Source organism: Alternaria incomplexa (genome assembly GCF_024043165.1).
Source record: "Alternaria incomplexa strain BMP 0042 chromosome Unknown scaffold_1, whole genome shotgun sequence".
Lineage (NCBI taxonomy): Eukaryota > Fungi > Ascomycota > Dothideomycetes > Pleosporales > Pleosporaceae > Alternaria > Alternaria incomplexa.
In genome coordinates this window covers 1,818,280-1,840,785 of record NW_026249850.1, presented here as the reverse complement: position 1 = coordinate 1,840,785, position 22,506 = coordinate 1,818,280, and the positions used below count along the sequence as shown (strand labels likewise).

At 52.9% G+C, this 22,506-nt stretch overlaps 9 protein-coding genes across 9 annotated transcripts; 3 read left to right on the top strand and 6 right to left on the bottom strand.

The window, feature by feature from the left end:
• Positions 1 to 145: 145 nt before the first annotated feature.
• J4E90_000660 (uncharacterized protein) lies at positions 146 to 1,045 on the top strand (the record flags this gene model as incomplete). The annotated part of the gene is made up of 2 exons (XM_051430256.1): positions 146 to 382; positions 446 to 1,045. 2 exons carry the CDS (start codon positions 146 to 148, stop codon positions 1,043 to 1,045), a joined length of 837 nt encoding a protein of 278 aa, XP_051295743.1.
• A 701-nt stretch (positions 1,046 to 1,746) lies between these two features.
• Positions 1,747 to 2,697, bottom strand: J4E90_000659 (uncharacterized protein; the record flags this gene model as incomplete). The annotated part of the gene is made up of 1 exon (XM_051430255.1): positions 1,747 to 2,697. One exon carries the CDS (start codon positions 2,695 to 2,697, stop codon positions 1,747 to 1,749), a length of 951 nt encoding a protein of 316 aa, XP_051295742.1.
• Positions 2,698 to 4,441: 1,744 nt separating this feature from the next.
• J4E90_000658 (uncharacterized protein) lies at positions 4,442 to 5,986 on the bottom strand (the record flags this gene model as incomplete). Its single annotated transcript, XM_051430254.1, has 1 exon — positions 4,442 to 5,986. The coding sequence occupies one exon, from the start codon at positions 5,984 to 5,986 to the stop codon at positions 4,442 to 4,444; it is 1,545 nt and encodes a 514-aa protein (XP_051295741.1).
• A 642-nt stretch (positions 5,987 to 6,628) lies between these two features.
• Positions 6,629 to 7,590, bottom strand: J4E90_000657 (uncharacterized protein; the record flags this gene model as incomplete). The annotated part of the gene is made up of 2 exons (XM_051430253.1): positions 6,629 to 7,003; positions 7,054 to 7,590. The coding sequence occupies 2 exons, from the start codon at positions 7,588 to 7,590 to the stop codon at positions 6,629 to 6,631; spliced, it is 912 nt and encodes a 303-aa protein (XP_051295740.1).
• Positions 7,591 to 7,895: 305 nt separating this feature from the next.
• Positions 7,896 to 8,900, bottom strand: J4E90_000656 (uncharacterized protein; the record flags this gene model as incomplete). Its single annotated transcript, XM_051430252.1, has 2 exons — positions 7,896 to 8,854; positions 8,897 to 8,900. 2 exons carry the CDS (start codon positions 8,898 to 8,900, stop codon positions 7,896 to 7,898), a joined length of 963 nt encoding a protein of 320 aa, XP_051295739.1.
• A 486-nt stretch (positions 8,901 to 9,386) lies between these two features.
• On the bottom strand, positions 9,387 to 10,425 carry J4E90_000655 (uncharacterized protein; the record flags this gene model as incomplete). Its single annotated transcript, XM_051430251.1, has 2 exons — positions 9,387 to 10,133; positions 10,189 to 10,425. The coding sequence occupies 2 exons, from the start codon at positions 10,423 to 10,425 to the stop codon at positions 9,387 to 9,389; spliced, it is 984 nt and encodes a 327-aa protein (XP_051295738.1).
• Positions 10,426 to 13,493: 3,068 nt separating this feature from the next.
• Positions 13,494 to 14,270, top strand: J4E90_000654 (uncharacterized protein; the record flags this gene model as incomplete). The annotated part of the gene is made up of 2 exons (XM_051430250.1): positions 13,494 to 14,136; positions 14,191 to 14,270. The coding sequence occupies 2 exons, from the start codon at positions 13,494 to 13,496 to the stop codon at positions 14,268 to 14,270; spliced, it is 723 nt and encodes a 240-aa protein (XP_051295737.1).
• Positions 14,271 to 14,494: 224 nt separating this feature from the next.
• Positions 14,495 to 16,919, bottom strand: J4E90_000653 (uncharacterized protein; the record flags this gene model as incomplete). The annotated part of the gene is made up of 2 exons (XM_051430249.1): positions 14,495 to 15,793; positions 15,840 to 16,919. The coding sequence occupies 2 exons, from the start codon at positions 16,917 to 16,919 to the stop codon at positions 14,495 to 14,497; spliced, it is 2,379 nt and encodes a 792-aa protein (XP_051295736.1).
• Positions 16,920 to 18,908: 1,989 nt separating this feature from the next.
• Positions 18,909 to 20,658, top strand: J4E90_000652 (uncharacterized protein; the record flags this gene model as incomplete). The annotated part of the gene is made up of 2 exons (XM_051430248.1): positions 18,909 to 19,125; positions 19,172 to 20,658. The coding sequence occupies 2 exons, from the start codon at positions 18,909 to 18,911 to the stop codon at positions 20,656 to 20,658; spliced, it is 1,704 nt and encodes a 567-aa protein (XP_051295735.1).
• Between the last annotated feature and the right edge of the window lie 1,848 nt (positions 20,659 to 22,506).

The window sequence follows — 22,506 nt, the reverse complement described above, 5'->3', positions numbered from 1 at the left end:
CCTCGCGAACGCGAAGGTTCACGACTTCGTCATCACTCCCTCCACTATATGAGCATCACAATGGCGCCACTGATGCTTCTCATCATGCGCATGCGCGTACAGATCCTTTCGCAATATCGCGCATCGCGTTACGACTCTGTTGAGCATGGCTGAACCAATACCTGCTGAGGAGCAATCCAACTTCGAAACCTTCCGCGACTGCTTGAGTGAACCCGTCCTCAAAGCTTTAGCTGCGCCAATCGAGAAGCCGAAACCGAAGAAGAAGAGACATGCGAAGAAGGGGTCGAAGAGTGGGAACAATGAGATCGTGAAGCAGGAGGTCGCACCAACGGTCGTGGAAACCCAAGAAACGGATGCAGAAGACCTGGGCGAATTCATAGAAGTATACCATCCCTACAAACATACACACACGCGTACTCTAGAGCCTCACCAACAGAAGAAACAGTATCTAAGCACCCTAATCTTCCCCTTCCTCCCCGCCGAACTGCGCACGCTCACGCACTCCATCTTCAAAGACTCACCGACCCTCCAAGACCTCTACACGACGCCCCTCTCCTCCTCCACCTCCACCGCCCTCCTGCACACCATTCCACCCACCGCAATCGACAGCCTAGAAAGCTACGGTCTCCTCCCACCCACCTCCGACACGATCGACCAACACAACCTCCTCACACCGCTCCTAACAACGTACATCTCTGCCGTCACCGCCCCGCCCCCAATATGGAGCAGCACGCGCGCCACCGCCTGCGAGCTCTGCAGCAGAGACTGGGTACCGTTGACATACCACCATCTCATTCCCAAAGCGGCGCATGCGCGCGTGCGGAAGCGGGGGTGGCATACAGAGGATAAGCTGAATAGCGTGGCGTGGTTGTGTAGGGCTTGCCATAGTTTTGTGCATCGGTTGGCGGGGAATGAGGAGTTGGCTAAGAACTTTTATACGGTTGAGTTGATACAGGAGGGTGGGGTGGAGGAGGATGTCGAGAAGAGGGAGAGTGTTGAGGGGTGGGTTAAGTGGGTTGGGGGTGTTAGGTGGAGGAGTCGGTAGGAGGTGGGAAGATGTAAGGGCGTTGGATGTAGTGGTCTGAGATAGGTACTCGAACGCTTCCGAGTGTCTGTTGTATTGCCCCTGGATGCATGCGCAATACTCTTTGGATTGCGAGTACCATGGGACGGAAGACCTCGCTTCTCTTCATTGTGCCACCACTTTTGTGCTCTATCGAATATTCACGTCTCTGTCGCACGCGTTCTGTCCTCTTTTTCCTGCGTATCGACAGCTTATACCTCGCATTAAGCGACCATGCTGCCACCCTTCGCCTACTCAGTGTTCCGACTCACGGTCTACCCCATCTTCATCGTCCTCATCACGACTGTAACGGCTATCGTCACCATAGACCCATTCAAGAACACTACACTTCAGTACTTCGCTATTGGAAATGTTGGTGTAGCTTTATGGGGTGTACTTGCGGGTGCCCTATAGACCATAAGAAGGAGTAGCAAACGGGAAGAGAAGTCACAAGAGCAAAGAAGCAAGCGGATACATGATTGTGGTGTGGTAAAAATGGTATCGATTCATCCATCAGAGGTCAAGTCAACCTAGACGACCTCTGGAAAGCACATATGCACGCTAAAATGAGGATATACAACGGGTATCCGACCCTCAAAACGCCGGTGTCGATATGCGACAATGCCTAATCCAAACATGTAATCGTTGATACAAATCTCTCAAGTCCAGCTCGGAGATGATGATTATAATGGCGCGTCGTCCAGAAAACCCTTCTCCACTTCATCCTCGAAGATCGAATACGAACGCCCGCGCTCGCTCATCTTGTTCTCCTTCTTCCTCGCATCGAGACTTGCGCGAACATGTTTGAGGAAGGCCTCGGTGCTTGGATCGCTTGGTGTACGGTGGAGTTCGCAAGGCATGTTCGATGCATTCGCAACGGGTGCTGGTGCGATGATGTTGGAAGAGGTGGTTGCTGACGTCTTTGTCTTTCGCTCAACGGTGCACAGCCTTTTCGCAGACTCCCTGAACTTCTTGAAGGGGTCTTCGACTTTGGTCTCAAGCTTCTCGAGCTTGTGTAGCATCTGGAACTCCTCGCGGACTCGTCGCGCTGCCCACTCGCCGGCAGGGAAGGATCTTCGTCGTTGGGTGGTGGCGAGGTAGTCGTGGTATGTGTCGCTACTCAAGCGAAGCTCGAACTCGCTTGCTGGGTTGCTATGTGTGGGAGCAGGAACAGGCGCAGGAGCAACTATGGGTTCCGATGCAGTGGGAACAGGTGTGGAGCTGAAGTCGACGAGTTGACCTGGATGCACTTCACCCGTGCTGTCACACCGTGTGGATGGCGCCAATACTGTCAAGGTCTTCTCGGTACTGTTCTTCTCGGAGGCGAACAGAGCTTCAGCATCTGTTGCTCTTGAATCAACTCTTTGTCTTTTGCAGCTTTCCTCTATCCCCGACCTTGGAGAGCCCGAAGCCGATGATATGGATGTGCGTGGGCTGACGTCAGGGGAGCGATCTTGACTCTTCCGCCGAGACCCAAAGCCAAAGCTGAAGTTCATGTTGAAGATCTGACTTGCCCGGCGACGACGCTTCTTCTTGAGGTTTGGGAATGACCATGGAGCAGCACTCTCTGGTTTCGATGCCATGGGGCCGGAGTGAGGCAGCAATGATGGGAGTGGTCTGCTTGTGACTGCCATCTTGAAATGGTTTGGAGTTGAAGGTGTGAGTGGCGTAAGGGGTTGGAACGGGTTGGTGAAGTGCAAGTTGTTGTTGTGGTTGTTGTTTGGTCCTTGCTTGGTGACTCTTGGTAATGGGAGTGTACGATGTATGTTCTGTTGTGGAGGATGATAGAGTTGCAAGTTTCGTGCTACCTGGCTCGCGGCGGTTGTCTCACTGGATAAGTAGGCGTCTCGTGTGAATGCATAGAACAAGTCATCTTGCAGGGTGTGTTCACGAGGCGCTGGTCGTGGGAGACGTGGGTCCGCGAAAGGCGATGCCGGCGAAGTGTTGGTCGAGGTTTGCTGCACGGGGAAATTCGGAAAAGGGCTGGTTTGTACTGGCCATGGGGGCGTGGTGCAGTCATATGGTGTTGGCGCGAACATTTGACCTGTGATCGCGTGGGTGTGGCCTCGTGCCGAGCACGCGGATGTGACTCCGAAGTTTTCCCGATAGCGGATTGGAGTTGCGGTGTGGAGCTGGTAGTCGCCAGCCATGTGTTGGTGATTTGATGGTGTCTCGGCAAGCGAGGTCCGGTGAGAAAATGTGCTGGACTATCTGCTATGTTTAAAGATCGTCGCCTGGGAGGTAGCCGCGGTAGCCAGAGATAACGATTTTGTGTGCTCTTGACCGCTGAAGTCGACTCCACGTTATATACCGCCTGTTCTGCATTATGGCATCTGCACGAGCTCGCCGATGAAAAGACTCACCGCGCCGGTACACTTGCCCGTGCACCACCCCTCAACCTGTGCATTTGCGTGCCTTGACACTGACAGACCCGGATATTCCAAAAACATAGAAAAACAACTCCCCACGGGTCCTGTCATCATACATCACTCTTACACCTCATGCCACCGTACCTGCGGGCCCACACGCCCTCTGCCAGCGGTACAACCAACAGCACACCGCACATCGTGACCAGGTCCCACGCAGCTCTGCGACACTAGCTTGATGACGGCGCTGTTGGTGAAGTTGATCGCTGGTTGGTTGCGGGGGCGCGACGTGCCGTTTGGCACCCGTGGGTAAGATGTGCGTCGGATTGTGGGTGAACCGTGGGCGGCAGACCGAGATCGCCGACTAGTGAAGTTTGGCATTGAGATCCAGGGTCCATGACAGATCTCAACGCATCTAGATCTGAACGCTTTAGTGCGCAGCGTGAACCATCGCGGAGAACAGCATCAAAAGCAACTTGCCAACTGAGAGTTGTTATAGAAACAGCGGAGATGCAGGAGACACATGCTGATCCTTTCATCTCAGGTACCAAAATCTGAGGTCGCTTCTCGCCGAGCCGTACCGGATGGCCTCCTAGCCAGAACATAGCTGTGAGCTAGTATTCAGGAGGCTGTGTATGGAGCTGAGCGGACGAGCGCGTCAGGGTGACTCCGTGAACACATCGTGCCTTCTTCAAAATTTCATGTGCCGAGGTCAACTTGTCGTACCTTGGGCGAGCCACGAAAAAGCATCGTGGATGTTGACGACCTTCTAGATCAGCAGTGCAGGTCTGGTGACGCACTCTATCCATAAAATTTGATATACATGTACTTGACGAGGTTGAAGATGGACTACTACTCTGCCTCAATGTGTTGACTGCGTAACTACCTCGGTAGATGAGCGCGGTACAGCTAGGCTCAAGCCAACCAAGAAGCAACGAGCACGGCAGTTATTCTGTCAACACCGTGTTGATCTATGACATGTGTCCCTTCATCAAAATCGAAACTCCCTGCCTCAGCGACTCTTCGTCTTGGCCCTTCTCTCCAACTCCATAGCCCCAATAATTGCGCAACCAACTCCACTCCCGTCTTCCGCGCTCGTAATCGTGATAGGCCCATCTCCTCCACAGTCCTCTTCTTTCCATCCCAGGACTTCGCCCAAAGCCTTGGCCCATCTCCTCTTGAATTTTGGGTGCTTATTTGCAACACTCCCGTCTGCAGCTACATGGCCTTTCTCGATACTCTCCATCGTGCAAATGGCAGCTACACCACAGGCACACAGTCGCGCACCACGCACGGCGATCATCTCAGCTAATCTACGCGAGAGTTCGATCTCGACGTCTGTGGGCTGTAGTGAGAGTGTAGAGTGGAAGAGTTCGCGTGTTTTGGTGAACTTGGGCGACTCATCGTCTTCTATCTGAGATAGGAAGCCTGTATCGATACTGTATGGCTCACGCAGCTTTTGAAGTCCCTGGTCTGAGGCTTGACTGAAAACGAGATCGCGATCTAAGAGATCTACCAGTATGAGACGGAAGATCTCGCCTAGGTACAGGCCAGCGGAGAGCTTCTCGAAAGTCTGCTCTCCAGGTCGCGGGCTCTCTGCATCGATCTGCTCGTCGTACTTTGTGAGGGGAAGGACACGCTTGGCTTGATCGAAGGCGCCATATTCGCAATTGATCGCCATCTTCTCTTCGCCCTTCGTTGCGCAGTTGTGGGATGATGCGTCAGTGATTCTGTCGTCGTTGGAGTCCAGTTTTCCAATTCTTGAGAGGCTGGCCATGAAAGCTGCATTGCAACCAGTACCAAAGATAGCGCCAACAATCGTCTCGGGGTCGTTGTAGGCGGAGGCCACCATGGCACCGACGGTATCGTTGATCACGCAAATCAACTCAACCGGCAGCTTCCTTTCTTGCAGCTTCTCTCGAAGTTGCTTCGCGGCGTCCTGGCCTTCTACGCCCTTGATGTCGAAACCCTTGGTCCATGTCTGCAGGACTGCGTGGTCGATACGTTTCTGTGTCGCTGGGTAACTGAATGTGAAACCCAATGGCATGGGCTTCTCCGCGGTGTATTGTTGATCTAGTCGGTGGTCCTGGATGAATGCCGCAACCTTTTCTGTAACGAAAGTCCAGAGACTATCGGCATCGCCAGTCTTCATCTCTTCTGGCAGCTTGTACTGCTCTTGCTCCATGCTGTGCTTCCCATCTCCTTCTTTCCCGCCCTGATCTCCATGCAGATCTACTTTACAAACTCTCAAGTTTGTACCCCCGAGATCAATAGTCAATATCGTGCCCTTCTCTTTTCCCGAAGGCAGATTATGCACCCAGGTGATGTTCATAGGGATGCCCTCTTGCTTGTCTTTGGTGAGGCCTTCTTCCAACTCTTCTCTGAAGCGGCTAACGATTTCCTTCAGTTTAGAACCGGAGATCCAAAACTGTTTGTCGAGCCGTGTGAGTTCATCGTCCAGATTTTGTGGTAGATCGGCCATCTTCTCGAGTTCAGAGCGCTGGCGCCATGATGTATTCGCCTCCTCGTCTATGCGCCGGCCTGCAGAGTTAGACATAATGAAGATCTAGTATTTCAGGATATGGACAAGGTGATGAGAAAAGTCTCAAAAGTATTTGGACGTGCTGTCTAGAAGCGAAGCGTATGTACAGATTGTTTTGAATTATTTTCATGTTCATATTTACAGCGCTCGACATGATGACATCACACGACGCTTGCCACGGCCCTGACTCCCAATTCAGATATTTGTCGCAATTGTAGCGGATCTTATCGTTCCAAGAGACCTTCTTTCGTGTAAATGACGTGCGTCTGGCATAGCAGAGTGGGAGCCGCGTGGGTGCCGCGTGGGTATTGCTAAAGCCTCGGGCCGAGAACCGCCGTACGTTTTGTTGTTGAGTGGGCCGTGGGTTAGGGGCTGAAGAAAGGCCAGAAAAGCAAGCGAGAGGTATGCGAAAATAGATAAAATTCTAATGGTATGACTGATGTGTTCGCGCATTCTTTATGCAGCGCGCGTGGTATCGACCGAATCCTTTACTCCGTCTAATGCGTAATGTACCGTCTTGTGATTATTGTAATCGAACAAAGGAAATATAGGTAGCTGAGAGTTCAGCAAACGAATGTTTCGACAATAGTCGTATGGTGGGCCGCTTTGTGCAACGAGGCAACAAGACTTCCAAAGTGGCTTCGCAGCAGCTGTGGTCTACGCAGCGCACTTCTGCCCGAACATGCCATGCTCGATTCTAGCGTGGTTTGTTCGGACGGTTACGGGTGCGTCGTGTGTCGCTAGATGCTCCTTCCCCTCCTTTGCCGCGGCTCTTGTGTTGAGCAGACTAAGGTAAGTCTGCCACCCAATGGCAATGACACCACCAAATATGCTTCTGTATTCTATCGGGATGTACGTGAAGCTGAATGCCGTGACCATGGGCCAGACTTTGCAGCTGTTGATCCAGCTTGTTGGCACTGTGTTCTTGATGCGTTCGACGATTTCGGGTAACGTAGCGCCGGATAGAAGCGACTGCATGCCGAAGAAGTAGGAGTTGAATAATGGGGTGAAAAACGCCTGGTTTATGAAGACCTGTTGGATAATAAGCAAGTGTTCGAAGAGGATGCAGTAGAGGCACATACCTTGGTCGAGAGCGACAGGATCTTGGAGCTGTAGTTGAAGTTGTTTGACAGCCACATGAACCACTTGAACGATGGGATAGAGCTGACTCCTCCAATTGTCAGCGCTCGCCCTGTTCGGGCCCAGTCACGGCCGTCGCTCCATTCTTGAACCCAGCCCTTGTCGTCCGCATCTTCTGCCACTTTGTGGGTTTCCTCGGGCGCAATGGTCTGCGCAACGAGGTCGCCGATAAAGTATATGACGAGCGAAGATATGAGTTGTGTCCTGTATGGCCTCCTTTGTTGTGCGCGACCGTATGCGCGGAAGGGTCCGACAATGGGCTGGAGCCAAAGCCAGCTTGGCCCAGGAATCGTCTGCGCATTGTCCGCGACTCTGCCTGCTGTGTTTGGCCCCGAGACATGTGGCCTGCGGACGACATTCGAGGGGTGGACGTTGATGCGTGCGCGTTCGAAGGTGCCGGGATTGCTGTTCCGAGGGGAAGGGGCGTTCGGAATGCGCCTCAAGCCGACACGGGTAAAGGCGCAGGAAGGAGCGATCATGATGGCGGTTTGTGAGCTCTCATGAGTTTGGAGAAGAACTTAAGGGGGCAGGTGAAAGTGAGGCATGTTGTGATGTTTTAAGACTTGTCAATCTCCGCAGAGGCCCAGACACGGTTGTCCGAGTGTCGGCGGCGAAATGATGAGATTCAGGGTCCTGTTGCGCAAATAGCCGGCTTAGTCAACCATGGCATTTGACCTGGCCCGGGTGTCCCAACACAGCCAGGTACACGCCGTGACATGCGCACTGGGGTTACCGGACCATCACACACGTGGCACAGCTGACGTCTCTGCGCCATACACCGTCACTACCACTGGCTCCGTCTCTTTGCGTCTGGAAGCCACTCCTGAAACACTCTCCTGAGGCCCTGCCAGTCACCCTCGAGGGTCTCGCGCTTCTCGTCATCCACGAACTCCGCATTGTTCATCCCACCGAAATCAATGGCCCAAGCGTTCATCTCTTCGTCAATGAGAACATTCATCGGGTGGACATCGCCCCACACGAGGCCGTGAGCGTGGAGCTCCCGCACGATGGCTGTGAGTTGTTCTTCCCACTGTTTATGCAACTCTTGTCTGTCCTGAAGGCCAGCACTTCGCAAGTGGGTCCCTATGCTGGATGAAGTGATCAGTGTCATCAACATGCCGATGGTAGCCTCGCCCGACACCACCACACCCTGCAGTCTAGGCACTCTCAGCCGAGCTGCCAGCCCGGTTTCGTCGATACGTCTGAGAATACAGAGCTCACGCTCGAATTCTGCCTCACGCAGCTCCATTCGCGGTTTGAAGTAAAGCGGGACACCCTCTGCCGTTACTACTCTGCCCTGGATCGCATCGAGATTCTTCCCCTCATTTGCTGTGCGTGCTATCCAAACGTTGCGCGCCTCGAAGTGACGTAGTGCTTTGCATGGTCTAGGCAAGTCGGTGGTGCGCATAGGGGAGGTGAAGAAAGCTGGCGTGTACGCGCACTGGTCTTCTCCCACGATCCGTACATCCTCGTCACTGTCTCCTTGGATGAGCTCTAGATCATAAGTAGGCGCGTGGAGAAAGGCTTCAAGGCTAAGGTCCTGGAGTGACGTCCGCGGAGCCAAGCTCTCAAGAAGAGATTGGCAGTATTGATGCACCAGGTCGAAAAGTGGCTTGTCCCTCGTCTTGCTCCACGAACGCCCTTTCCTGAGTTCCATCTCTTGTAGCATTTTTCTACCAAAAATTGTGTCCTTCACTCGCGCGACGTCGACTTTGACGACAAATCGTGCGTGGCCGCGCAGCACTGTAATTTGACATGTATCTTCAGTAGCAAACCCTGAGGGACCCATGCTGATATGATAATCTTGATTCATGATGGACTATCTCAGCGCATAGGAAAAGTCCGCGTGTAGAGTTAATGTGTGAAGTGTCAGTCGCGAAGTATTGCAATTCAGGCAGCCACCTAGCCAGGTACGCGAGGTTTCTCACATCACGTGTTTGGGCCACCTAGGCAGAACCAGATCTGTCACAAATGAGCTGTTCACATCCTCTTCTGACAGCCGTGAAATCACCGGAACAAGGAATAGAGTATGTGTAGGCAGAAGGAGAGCAGCGAGACCGGTAAAGCCGAAAAGGCATCAAATCCAATTCGTCGTGAGGATTATGTATGTACATATGAATCGAATGCAGCGACGCTCAAGCCGCTTATTGCAGGAGGCAAAGCCTACTAAACACTAACAAAGATCTAGAAAAAAGAAGTCCATCATGAACCACACACGAAGACACCAGCATCACGTTTTTGGTGTCCTGATAACGCCCGCAACTCAGAAGAGCGCTTACAAGCACTGGGAGTACCAGTCATTCTGCTTGACGCACTTGCAGCCTGAAGCGCAGCTGGTAGCACCGGAGTAGCCCTGGCCACCGCACTGGCCGTACTTCTGAGCGGTAGCACCGCCGGCAGTAGGAGCCGGCTTAGCAACAGTGGCGAGAGTGGTCTTGGCTGTGGTAGTGGGGGCGGCGACCTTGGTAGTGGTAGGGGCAGCAGCCTTGGTGGTGGTAGCGGCGGGTGCGGCGACCTTTGTGGTGGTAGGCTTAGCAGGAGCAGCAGGAGCAGCAGCACCGGCACCGTTCCAGAGCTTCGGGCCCGGGATGGGGTAGCTGGAGTATGAGCCGTATAGGTTGAAGTGGACACCAGCGTCCTGAGCGCTGAGGTGACCAGGGATAGCAACACCTGCGGGCAGAGCAGTGGTACCAGAGCCACCGACCTTTACGTGGATGCACTCCTGGTAGAATTGCGCACCACCAATGCGATCACCCTCGTGGAGGGCAATGATCTCGGGGCGGATGATGTACTCGCCAGGTGCAACCTTGGGCAGAGTGAACTTGTGCTGTCCTGGCTTGCCAGTGTATGAGCCCTTGATAAGCTTGTCAACAGCCCATGATTTGCCATCGTAGCCGTCCTCGGCAATCTTTGTCCATGACATGGAAGAACCAGCCTTGGACATGTAGACAGTGATGGGTCCCATGTGGGATGGGTCGATGATGTCGTCGCTAGCGTCAGCGTTGTTGTGGTGCCATTCAACCTGGAGAAAGTCGTTAGTGCTTGTTATATTCAGAAGGTATCATAGAGATACTTACAGCAATCTCATCACCACCGTTGACGGCAACGGACTTGGAAGCCTTGATGCCGGCTACATTGCACTCCATAGACTTGGAGGTGACATCAACGATGGGGTTGTTGTTGGGAGGAGAGTCAATGTATCCACCAGCAACATTTCCGAGACCCTGGGTCTTTCCGTTGACAGAAATGCTGTAAACAGTGGTGTGGGCGCTAGCAGCACCAGCAAGAGCGAGAGCGAAGATGGAGGCCTTCATTTTGAAGTAGAACTTTGAAGTGTTGGTTGGGTGGGTAGTGGAGTAATTGTTCTTGTAAAGAGGGACTGTCTGAAGACAACGACGAAGTAAAGATCGAAGAATTCAAAGACTGGAAAAGAACGTGTAGAGAACGAGTGTGTTGAGCGTCAAGCGTACCCCTTGAACAAAGGCAGGCATTGTGGGCTTTATACTTGCTGAATCCTTCCATACACGGAGTCACTGTCCCAAGACATCGCCATCTCGCTTGGTGATTACATGTCAGTTCAGTGCCCCGCCCAAAACAGCCACCAGGAACGTGGCGGCGGTTAGACGTGCAGGTAAACATGCAATACCATCGTATCCTACGGGAGACCAGTGCTTAGAAGGGGCTAGAGCCGCCGTTAGAAGCAGCTGGGGCCGTTGGGCGGAAGCTGACGTGACAGGTGAACGTATAGCTATACCGTATGGGGCATGCAGGATCCAAGAGGCGGTGTTGCGACACTGTGCTTCCCCTGTGACGATCGGTTCTAGGTGCAGCATCTTAGGTTCTTGATTCAAGCAACATGAAACATGAGCGAGGACATCCCTTCGGATGATCTAGCGAAAATCCTTCTAGAGCCATCGAACCCCGAGAGCCTCGGTATCGTCTTGCTAGAAGGCTCCTGACAACGAGAAAAGGCCGCTATACGGCGTTATGTACTTGACAGGAAGTCGCTGTGACTTCACGTCTCGGGCCTGGAAACACGTGGAGCAAGCATGGAATATTTCCAGGGACCCTCATCTCGGTTCAGTGTCTAGAACGCCATATCCGGCCGCCCAGAACGGTACTGAAAAGCGGCGTCAAGATGTTCCGTCATGCCGCAGGCGCCCACGAAGAGTGGAAATGAGCGAGGGAGCACGCGTCGCATTGTCGAGATATGTCCAATTTTTCAAGGGACGAAAGCACCAGAAGTTCGCCGGTGAATCCAATGTGTACGCGTCAGTGGCCTTCGTGCAGAACGATCATAGTAACTGTTGTGACGATGCTGTACTGGAGTCGTTATGATCAGTTGGAGGGATTGTGCTGATCCTTGGTTGCCGCACGAGCCAACAGCACTTTCCGAGCCCGCGGCTCAGTGCCTTGGCGTTCACAAATCAACCCCGAGGACGGGTCGATCGATCCGCCCAGAACATAAGTATCCAATACATACAGCAGGTTGTGTGTTTCATGACAACTACTTCATGCAAGCCTCAGGGCAAAATCAAGATGAGCGTTGGCTGATCAGGAATGCCCTCCCTCTTCCTGGACGTTCACCTCCGACGCGCCTCTTCGTGCAGAGACTGTACGAGAATTGGAGAAAGGGGACAGACACTACTGACTAGTCAGGACGTGGTGATGTTACTCTTCATCGCTTCAATTCTTCTGTGTACTGCATGGCGTCGTGATCGATACCATGGATGATACCTAGGTAGCCATGAACGTACTTGATCGCTGAGAGCTACCTAGGTAGGTACGGACCTAGCCCAGCACCTGGCAAGCTCTTATAATCACCGTCAAACCTCTCCTCAGCTTACTAGCCCATACACTTGTGGATGGATCAGCTCTCTTTCTTCTCTTATCGAGCGAGGTTCTGATGGAGAATTCACTCAACAGTACCTAGGTATCAGGTCCAGTGCGAGAACGCTTGGGGATTCCGAGGGTTCTGACTTCACGGAGGCGTCGAGCGACAAACGAAGACCGCTGAACACCAACGTGATGGAATAAGATGAGGCATGCGGTAGATCCGAAAAGGGGAAGCAGCCCTTCACGCGTGGGTAAGGACGCAGCGCCGCGTTTTGACGATGGAATCGCGGTACGGCGGCTTCCGAAAAAGCCTCGGTAACCGACACAACGCTCTTTGACACATGGAAAAGAGTCCAAGGAAGCAAGCGCGAATGACACGAATGCTGTCTTTGAAAGAACTTCAGCAAGAAGCTGTGAGAGGTAGGTGACCTCAGGAGGTTGGGAGGGAGAGCGCGGCCAGATGCGGCTGCGCGCCTTGGCAAAATGTGACACCTGAGAAAACAACGCCCATGCTACCCTGTAACCAACGTGGTTCCCCCAGCACCAGACGAACGATTGCAGCCATGTTCGGAACACTCCGACATCACGAGGACATAGTCCTTATGTCTAGAATTCAAGCACGGCTAGTACCGCAAGGTGTGTTCTTCGGCGAAAAGTCTCCCCAATTACTCCTTTCCTCCAGCAAGACAGTAGCTCAACCTGAGTATATTTACAGACCTGTGCTTTGCTTCCAAGAGTTTCCCGAACAGCGAAAGTCGATCTTTTTTGGTTACATGCAGAAATCGATTTCCAGTTGCAGCAAGCGCACAAAGATACTTCCATGTACCATGCTCTCACAGCACGTTCAGCCAGGAACATCGGGCATCGTTTCCGTCGACTTGACATCCATCTACGGAGCTTGTACACATGGGAACTAAGGCTTGTCAAGCTTAACCAATGGTGTTGCATCATACCTATCTTGCCCATGGATCATCGAAATTCCGCCGAAAAGTAGGTGAGCCGATTGTTACAGTTTGAGGAGGTTGTAGTCGGAAGAGCTTACGTTCTAGGGCCTTGTTCCGGGGTCTTGGACGACTTCGAGCAGGCCAGGTTCCCGGGAAATGATAACGGCAAATATTAAGATTGACCGAGTAAATTTTCCGAGGCTGAAGTACGCGGGGAGACGAGAAATGCCAATGCACGCGACTAGAAGAGGTAAGCCCATGCTCTTCTCATTGGTGAGGTAATTTGATTTCTCCGTAGTGGTCCTACACATGTCAGGTGTTCGCGTTAGCACCACTTGCCACGAGGTGATTGCCACTACAATAGAAACATGTGGATGATCATTCGGAATCTAGGGACGGATCGCGCTTGACGAAGCTCATAATATATGAAGGTCCACTACAAATATCACCACCGTCTAAAGTCGAGTAACAATGCCATGGGGGATACCTGTTAGGAGGGCGCAATTTCGCAAGTACAAAAGGTCAAACGGTCCGCACGAAGAGATGGATTCCAGAACAGCAGGGAACTTTCAAAACCAACGCCCAGCCGCCAAACATCCACCATGAAGGTCGTTTCTGTCATCCTCGGCGCTCTCGCCTCCGTCGGCTTCGCGCAACAAGCAACGCTCTGCAAGGACTACGAATACTTTTCCAGCAACGGCTACCAGCTTAACAACAACATCTGGGGCCGCAGCTTCGCCACCTCGGGCTCGCAGTGCACCTACGTCGACAGCGTGTCAGCCACTGGCGCCAAGTGGCACACCAAATGGACATGGGCCGGCGGAAAGGACAACGTCAAGTCCTACGTCTACTCCGGACGTCAGATCACCAAGAAGAAGGTGAACCAGTACACCAACCTGGAGACGGAGGCCTACTGGGTCTACGACACCACCAACCAGCGCAGCAACGTCGCATACGATTTGTTCACTGCTGCGGACATCAACCACGACACCTCCAGCGGTGACTACGAGCTCATGGTCTGGCTCGCCAGATACGACGTCTGGCCCATCGGTACCTCGCAGGGTATGGTCACTGTTGCTGGCCGATCCTGGGAACTCTTCTACGGCCCCAACGGTTCCATGAAGGTCTACAGCTTTGTGCCCCCTGTTGGCCAGCCCATCTACAACTTCAAGGCCGACCTCAAGGAGTTCTTCGCATACCTCACCAACAACAAGGGCTACCCTGCTTCCAGCCAGAACCTCATTAGTAAGTTTCTCAATGCTACTACCATGACAATGCGTATGCTAACCTCCATCGTAGCTTACCAATTTGGTACCGAGGCCTTCACTGGTGGACCTGCTACGTTCACCGTGAACCAGTGGTCCGCTAACGCTTGGTAAATTGTCGTTCGCAACGATCATAGTAGTGGTGCGAGACACGCGCGATCGTCTGGAAGCCTGGAGCAGTTGCGTCTATTTGGGACTGGAATTGCAACCTTTCTGTACATACTTACACACTTTGGTTCTCAAAGCGTATATATGAATGAACATTTACATTTGCAACGAAATTTTAACATCGGAAAGCGAAGATCCTGATATGCATCAGGTTAAGAGGCTGCTGACTTCTACAAGAACGAAGCCAGGCCTATGACACCAGCCATAACGGCCCAACCCAGACTTCCCATCGTAGTCTTGAGCGCATTGCCTGTGAACGGCTGCGGCGCACTGCCATTGCCGTTCATGCCTTGCCCTGCAACAGCGATCGTGCTTGCACTCTTCTCCGTTAACTGGCCATCGCCACCCCTCAATTGCCCTCCTCCACTGATACTCGATGGATCTCCTGAAGAGCCCTGCACACACCCCATCGTGCCGTTGCCACGAAACATGCGGTCAGCAACACCCTTCCACACCTCCGTTACATCGGAGATCATCTTGCCCGTAAACCACATCCTGCAATCTGCGGCTTCATACATGAACTCTAACGGCGTACCGCTCGCATCGTTCTGTCTCAGGTTGTCTTTGAGATTGACGCCGCCGGCGATCTGTCCGCCATTGTATGCAGATCGCTTGAAGAGTTGGGTTGCGAAAGCAGTTTTGCCAAGATCCGTTTCGTCCCAGGCTTTTCGTTGCTCGGGTGAGCCCAGAAAATAGACGGACTGCATACGGACTTGGATGTCGTCCCAGGCGAAAACTTGGGCGCCTTTGGTACCACCAACTCCTTGCATCGGGCCGGGCTGGGGCCGTCCGCCAACGGCGATCGTGCGTACTGCGCCTTGGTTCTTGAGTAGTTCGGAGATGATCGCGCAGGTTGAGGAGCACATGCCGTCGTGTAGCATGACCATGTCTTGGGCTTGGAAGGGCTGCGGTGTGCTGGTTTCGTTGGCATTGTCGTTGTAGCCAATTACTGAAAAGCCCTGGTATGTTGTGCTGACGCTGTCCGAAAAGTTGTACCGCAGCGTCGTGGTGAAAGAATCGTTATTGATCTGCTCGGGACCAAAGAGTTGGTCCCACCCACTCATGGCCTTGTTGTTGACATCGAGGATATGCTGATAGTTGAATCCGCTTGTGAGGGCGAAGATATCGGCTTGTGTGGTGGCCCGACCAAACACCTCCATGAAGGCGGTTTGGTTCGATTGGACAAAGGTTTTGTTGGCGAGGAAGTCTTGGGTTATCTTTCCAGCAGAGTTCAAAGCATCATTCGCGCGGAAGCGCGTGCCTCCGAATGGCTCCGCGACCGCCTGTGGGTATACTTGCTTGAAAGTATCGTAACCCAGAATCGCATTGCCTCCACCGTTGCCTCGTAAATCGAAGATCATCTTCGTTTTACCCGCTTTCTGCGACATCCTTATGAAATCTCGCATCGTGTTCTGAAAGCTTTGAGCATCAGGAGATTCGTAAGAGGGGATACTGAGAATGGCGACATTCTATATTGGTTAGATAAATAAAAGTAAAAGTGTGTGTGTGGCCTACCTCGTATCCTGAGCCATTGAGATAATATCCTCCAACAGCGAGATTGCGGTTGATCAGCTCAGCTTTAGGGTACCCAATATGTGAGGGAGTCGGTGTGGCCACGGGAGGTGCAGTTCTTGTGGAATTGCTTGTCGGAGAAGGAGCAGGAGCAGGAGCAGCCCGCTTCGGCCCAGTGCAAAACTTCTGGAAGAAAGCTTTGCCGCTATCAACACCAGTAAAGTTCCCAACTACAACAGCGACATTCATCTGGGACCAGGTAGTGCCATTTGCAAACTCAAGGGTTGTGTTGGGGCCTTGATACTGGCCACTTCTGAAGCTTCCAAGAAAGGTAGTGCCGGATGCGAGCAGAGCCTGCGAAGGAAAGAGGGCGTTCCATCGCGTGTCAGCGTCGTGAAAATCGGAACTAGCAGATACATTTGCGAGATAGTCCTGAGCGCCCATGCCGTTGATCACCTTGATAGACGATGGTTTGAAGGAAGAATCGGTGTTGGCTTTGATGACATCCCTGTAAGTGAATATCTCTGGGAGCGCTGTACCGTCTGAAGAGACAGAAACCAGTTCTGACCCAGGAGGTCTCTGAAACTGCATCGCTGAAGCAAGGATGTCAGGTTGGTAGGCGAAGTGGTTGTCGTACGCCTTCGTGAACGTGTTGAGCATCTTCAACTGGAATTCGTACTCGTTTTTGAAGGTACCGTCCGCTACCTGCTTTTGCATAGTGTCCAGCTCGCCCATGATGTCGAGGGGCTCTTCGGTGTAGCCTTTTGGTGGGTTTTTGAGGTATGCGATATTCGATTGCCATTTGACCATGAGCTTGAGGTCGTCGATCAGTCTGACATTGCCCTCCGTATCGAGAGGTACGGACTGCAGACATTGTACTCCTAGTTCGGCAGGAACAATAGGTCGGGCTCCTGAGGGTAATGCCGCGATGGCCATGCTAACAACTGCGCAAGGTTCCTGTCCAGAAGAAGCTGATGCCGGGCTCGAAGAGCTTGAGGCTTCTGTAGAACTTGCAGAGGCGGTACCGTTTTCAGCTGCCGCCATCATCAAGTCCACATCTGCCTGTGTCATGACCTCGTTCATATCGAGATCTGGGTACTCCGGAACTCCATACATCCACGGGTGTGGATTCGCGGTAGACAGGCCGCAAAGAGCGCCTAGGAGCGCAATAGACGAGCGCATCCTGATACGAGAAAGACAGTCGAGTGTGAATGGTGAATTGTAGGCGCCTGGTTCTACGCTTCACAGGAAACTCCGAAGCTTAGCCGTTGATAAAATTAGGTATTATAAAGAGCGATCCAGCGCTAGTAGTAAATTCAAGCTGGGAACAAGAAACGAAAACGGGAAGAACGAGGCCTCCACGGCGAGACCAACGAAAGGAGGATGGAGCTCGCGTATCGCAGCCATGTCCAGATGCCCATATATGAGGCACATGGTGCATTTGATATCGTACGGCAATGCTAAGGAAATTTGGCCTAGGGCGTAGCAGCACTGCCGCGTTATCGAAACGTCTCGGTCTTACCAAGCAGTATGGTCGGGGAAGTCGAAACGCTGCCTTTTGCCATGCCTGACAAAATTACAGCACCAGCATACCAGAGCGAAGTTCTGGAACCACAGTGAACTTGCACTCTCAACGACAGAGCGCTATGTTAACGTCTATGGCCATTATTCTCGCATGGAAGATGCACGACTTCGTTATGCAGAGTATGCGGCGATGGTGGTTGAGGCGGACGGGCCAGGCGTGCGGTACGCGAAACTAACACGAAACATCAAGGTGCTGATATGCTAAGCCTGACTCAGCCTAGCCTGAGCATACAATGTCTCGAATGTTGTAATGCGAACTCCGTCGCGAACACCCTGAATTAGTCACATATACCTCGGGCAGACATCCTTGTGGCCATTTAGATGGCAATGGCGGTCGAGCCATGTTTCCAGGTATTGCGTCTTGTGTATGACTATGCTGCGCCACCAGATAGAATATAGATCTGAGGCCCTAGGCTGCCTCCGCATCGTCCTGATACTGGACTTCCCGATCCCATGCTTCAACTTTCGTGTACGGGCTTCTAAGCCAATCATTCAACTCATGGAGAAACAGTTTGCTGTTCTCTCGGCCTAAGTGTTCCGCCAACAGGTTCTCCGCGTGCCCATTACTGGCCTTTATGTCGACCATTTTCAAGATGGAAACGATGTACGATAACAGAAACTCAGCATTGCTGCTCGTCGTTGCCGCAACAGAGGACGAGCCCGCCGGATCAGCGTGTAAGAAGGTGAAGACGCGGAGTTCGCGACGAATCCAAGTACGTGCTTTTGACTGCATCTCAGGAGAGCTTGCGATCACTTGGGGAGATATGTCGCGATATCCCGAGTAGCGATTGCTGCCGATGTGTAGCGAATATAGCTGCCTTCGGTACACCTCTCTGCGTCTGCGCAGCGCAACATCCTCGATGGGTGGTGAATATGGACGACGCGGACCACGGGGTCTACTAGGAAGCCCGTAGGGCGCGAAGAGGGAGCCCGGCCGGTCAGTTCGGCTATGGTATGCGTTTGAGTCGGCGGGTGGTTGGCTGCGAGGAACAGCATAGCTTTTGTAGTCGGTCGGAGAGCGCCAGTCGTACTGCACGGCGATGACTCGTGCTTTACCTGCATTTATCATCAGAGACGCTCTATGGTATCAAAGGGGACTACTTACATAGCGGGCAAGTCGACCGCTGCTGCAACCAGGACACCAGACACACGAAGTCAAATGTGTAGTGGTTGCATGGGGACGTGATGGCCCTCTCTGTGACCGAAGAGAGACATATTACGCACGTATCGTGTGAGTCGCCTTGGTTCGAGCCGGCCGTGCTTCCTGGCATGCGCTTTCTGGTGTTGTGGGGTTTGAGGAATATCAAGTGGCTTGGATGATGAGCTCATGGCGTCCGAAGTGAGCTTGGGCCAACCAAAAGTGTCGCGACTCGACGCAAACGCAGCGTGTTCGCTCAACATTCACCCTTCCACTCGCTGCACGTGTCCAAAGGTGTGCAGTTCATCGCGGACCTCCTAGCGCCCACTGCTGCGTAGTTTTCGCGCTGGATGCTCCTCGCCGCTACCCGACGCATCACATCGCACTCTGTTCGACGCTCCGTACCAGACATGCTAGCAACCTCAACCAGGCCGGCCGTCGCAGGGCCAAACGGAAAGGCGACATACCACACTGTCACTGCGCTCAAAAGGTGGTCATGCGACGACAAAGAGCTGCCTGCCGTATCCGAGGTCAAGGCAATTCACATCTATGACTTCGACAACACCTGTAAGTCCATCGCGACTTCCTCTACATCCGAGGCTGACTTTCGTAGTATTCGCAAGCCCTCTACCCAACAAGCAGCTATGGAACAGCGCGACGATCGGTCAGCTGGGCTCGCCCGACATATTCCTCAACGGAGGCTGGTGGCACGACTCGGGCATTCTGGCAGCGACCGGCGAAGGTATTGAGAAGGAGGAACCACGCGCATGGCAAGGCTGGTGGAACGAACAAATCGTCGAGCTCGTCGAATCTTCCATGGCCCAGAAGGATGCGCTTAGTGTGCTTCTGACTGGCAGAGGAGAATCCGACTTTGGCGACCTCGTCAAGCGCATGGTTCGCAGCAAGCGATTAGACTTCGACATGGTCTGTCTGAAGCCCGCGATAGGACCTGCAGGCCAGAAGTTCAGGAATACCATGGACTTCAAGCAAGAGCTGCTCAAGGACATCGTCTACACATACAAGGACGCGGAGAAGCTGAACATCTACGAGGACCGCGTGAAGCATACCAAGGCCTTCCGCGACTTCTTCTTCCAGTTCAACGAGGACCTGCTCAGGGCGCAAAACCAGGCGTCACGCCGACCCATCACTACTGAAGTCATACAGGTCCCAGAGAATGCCACACAACTCGATCCCGTGGCCGAAATCGCCGAAATACAGAAGCTGATCAACGCGCACAACATACAAGTCAAGTCGGGCAGCGCCCCGCCTGGCACGCCGCCTTATCAGATCAAGAAGACCGTCTTCTACACCGGCTACATGATTCCCTCCGACGTGACCGAGAAGTTGACCTCCCTCGTCTCCTTACCTCAGGGCGCTCCGAGAGACGACATTCGATATCTTGCGAACAGCATACTCATCACACCGAAACCGTGCCCGAAGAGCATACTGGACAAGGTTGGCGGTATAGGTGCCAGGGTCAGGTGGAAGGTGACAGCCATCTCCTGCTTTGAGAACAAGCTCTGGGCTGCGAGGGTGGAAGCCGTACCTAAGGGAACAAAGTTCTACAGTGAGAACCCTGTACCGACGGTAGTTCTGGCTATTCGCAAGAATGGCCGGCCAGCAGATGCTGCGCGTATCGTGAACTGGCATCCCGTACCTCAGGACCAGGCATTCGAGTTTGATAGCGTTGTAGGCGAGAAGCAGATGTTGCGTATCGAGGAAGAGACAGCGAACGAGAGCGAGTATGAGAGTTACTTTCCCAACAAAGCTCACCGCAAGGAGGACCAGAATGGTCGCAACGACAATTACCGGCCAAACCACGGCCGAGGAGGCAGGGACAGAGATGACCGGCAAGGCGGTTACCGTGGTGGCAACCGAGATCGCGGTCGTGGTAACAACAGAAACAACAACTATGGATCAAGAGGAGGTGCTCGCGGCGGCTACCGGGGAGATCGTGGTGGAGGTGGTGGTGGCGGCGGCGGCGGCGGCGGCAGTCGGGGACGTGGCCGGGGTGGAGGTGGGCAGTATCGAAGTTTGGATGATGTCGACAACGGCTATGGGAACCGAAGCCATGACAACAACCCAGATGCTTTCTACTGAACCCAGGCTGTCGGACATCCGTCTCACGGGTCTGTTGAAGCTGTCAGGCTCACCAACCGAACAGAGCATCAAGAACCAACTCGACCGGTTTACATTTCGCGGGCGTTGCGGGTGGCGCCATCTGACTCTTTGTTGTTAAGCTGAACTTCACACCATTTTGATCCGCTACTGTAGTATGTTTTGTGAATAAGATACCCGATTTCTTCGCAAACGGATGTAGCGCGCACGATCTTCCATCGCCATGGACGTTGCTTTTTAGTAATGTCTCCTTCCCGCTCTTTTTCCATTTCTTCGAGAGTCTTTATACTCTCTTTTTGAGGTTTTGCAAATGAGGAGGTGTCCCGGGAAGCGGGTCCTGCGCAACCGGGATTGGGTCAAAGCATCGCATAAAAGGCCAACGCTCACACCGAGAGTGTTGTCTCGAATCAGGATATGCTCAATAACGCATAAGTATACTGTTTTGGTCTCCGAACTGATGCGCTCAAATATTTTATTTGGTATTCACCACTTACGGTGCAGAACATATCGCCCGGAAGGGTCATATATCGGTTTCTATACGGTCTCTCGATCGGTCGGCACTCGGAACAATGATAAAGGCGATCAACTCAAGAAAGGATCATGTTTCTACAAACATCCTATATCGCCATGGCACGAGCTTCCGAAATGGCCGAGGGCAAGGCTGGCAATCGGCGATGACATTTCATCAACACCTACCCCCAGGAACATTAGACCAGTCAGCCCACCGCCAACACGACACGCCAGACTTTTTTCAACTACCTCCCAGCACACATCAAGCCTAGTCCTTCCTGTAACCACCTTCGGTCCGGTTTGAACGGTGACCTGGGTGGGACGCAACGCCCGAAGGAGGTGAATCGGCGATCGCATGCTGGGCTCCTAGGGTAAATCTTGATTGCGGGTTACTACAACATTCCTCAGCTGCACGAGCTTAGTAAGGCGGGGTGATTGCAGAGTTTGAGGTGTATAAGTGCGTGAAGGAACGATGTGTTCGGGGTCGTTGTTGGACCCTGATCTCCCCTGCATTGTTGTTGGTGTGGTGTCTATCGTGGACTTCCTGTTTGGGCAATACCGGTAACTTATTAGAGTTGTCTGGCCAACAGAAACGAGGGATGTAAGTGATCTTCGCTCGTTGATTTTGAAAGGCCATGCCAGCCGATCGGTGATCTACTCATCAAACGCCACTGACGGTCAAGCATTCACAGTACCATCAGACGAGTCAGACATAAAGATCACCCATCAGTCCTACCGAGCGCATCAACACCGTCGAACGAAAGGGCACATGGTCTCATCTAGACAGCTCACCGTCTGACCTGACATACATCCAAGTGCGCCAGCACTTTTGGCCAGCTCGACGCTGCCACACAACTCTTCCATTCTACAAAATGCCAGTTCAGAACCACTACAACATTATACGAGCCTATCAACCATCACATATCAGAGCAGATTGACGCCGGCTTCATCTACCTCTCCCCTACTCCCGCCCGAACCTGCGCATCCACCCGCCACCGGAACACAATGTGTACAAAAGTCATCCTCAAGCACAGTACATGCCAACACGAGTTCTGGGTTAAACGCAACTGTACACGCCATCCAGAGTGCACCTTCTTCACACAAGTCTATCGGGAAAGAGGTGGTGAGTGTTGGGAGTGTGATCCGGGGCAGGCACCACCTGAGGCGCTTTTCCCGCGCGAAGTGAGCTGGCGGAGAGTCAAGAGTAAGGTTATAGAAGGGGGACCTGTGAGTGTTTGAAGTGTGGTGTTGCCACGTCCAGAATCTTACAATGATCAATGCCAATCCAATGCAAGACCATAGTCGTGCATGAAGTATGAA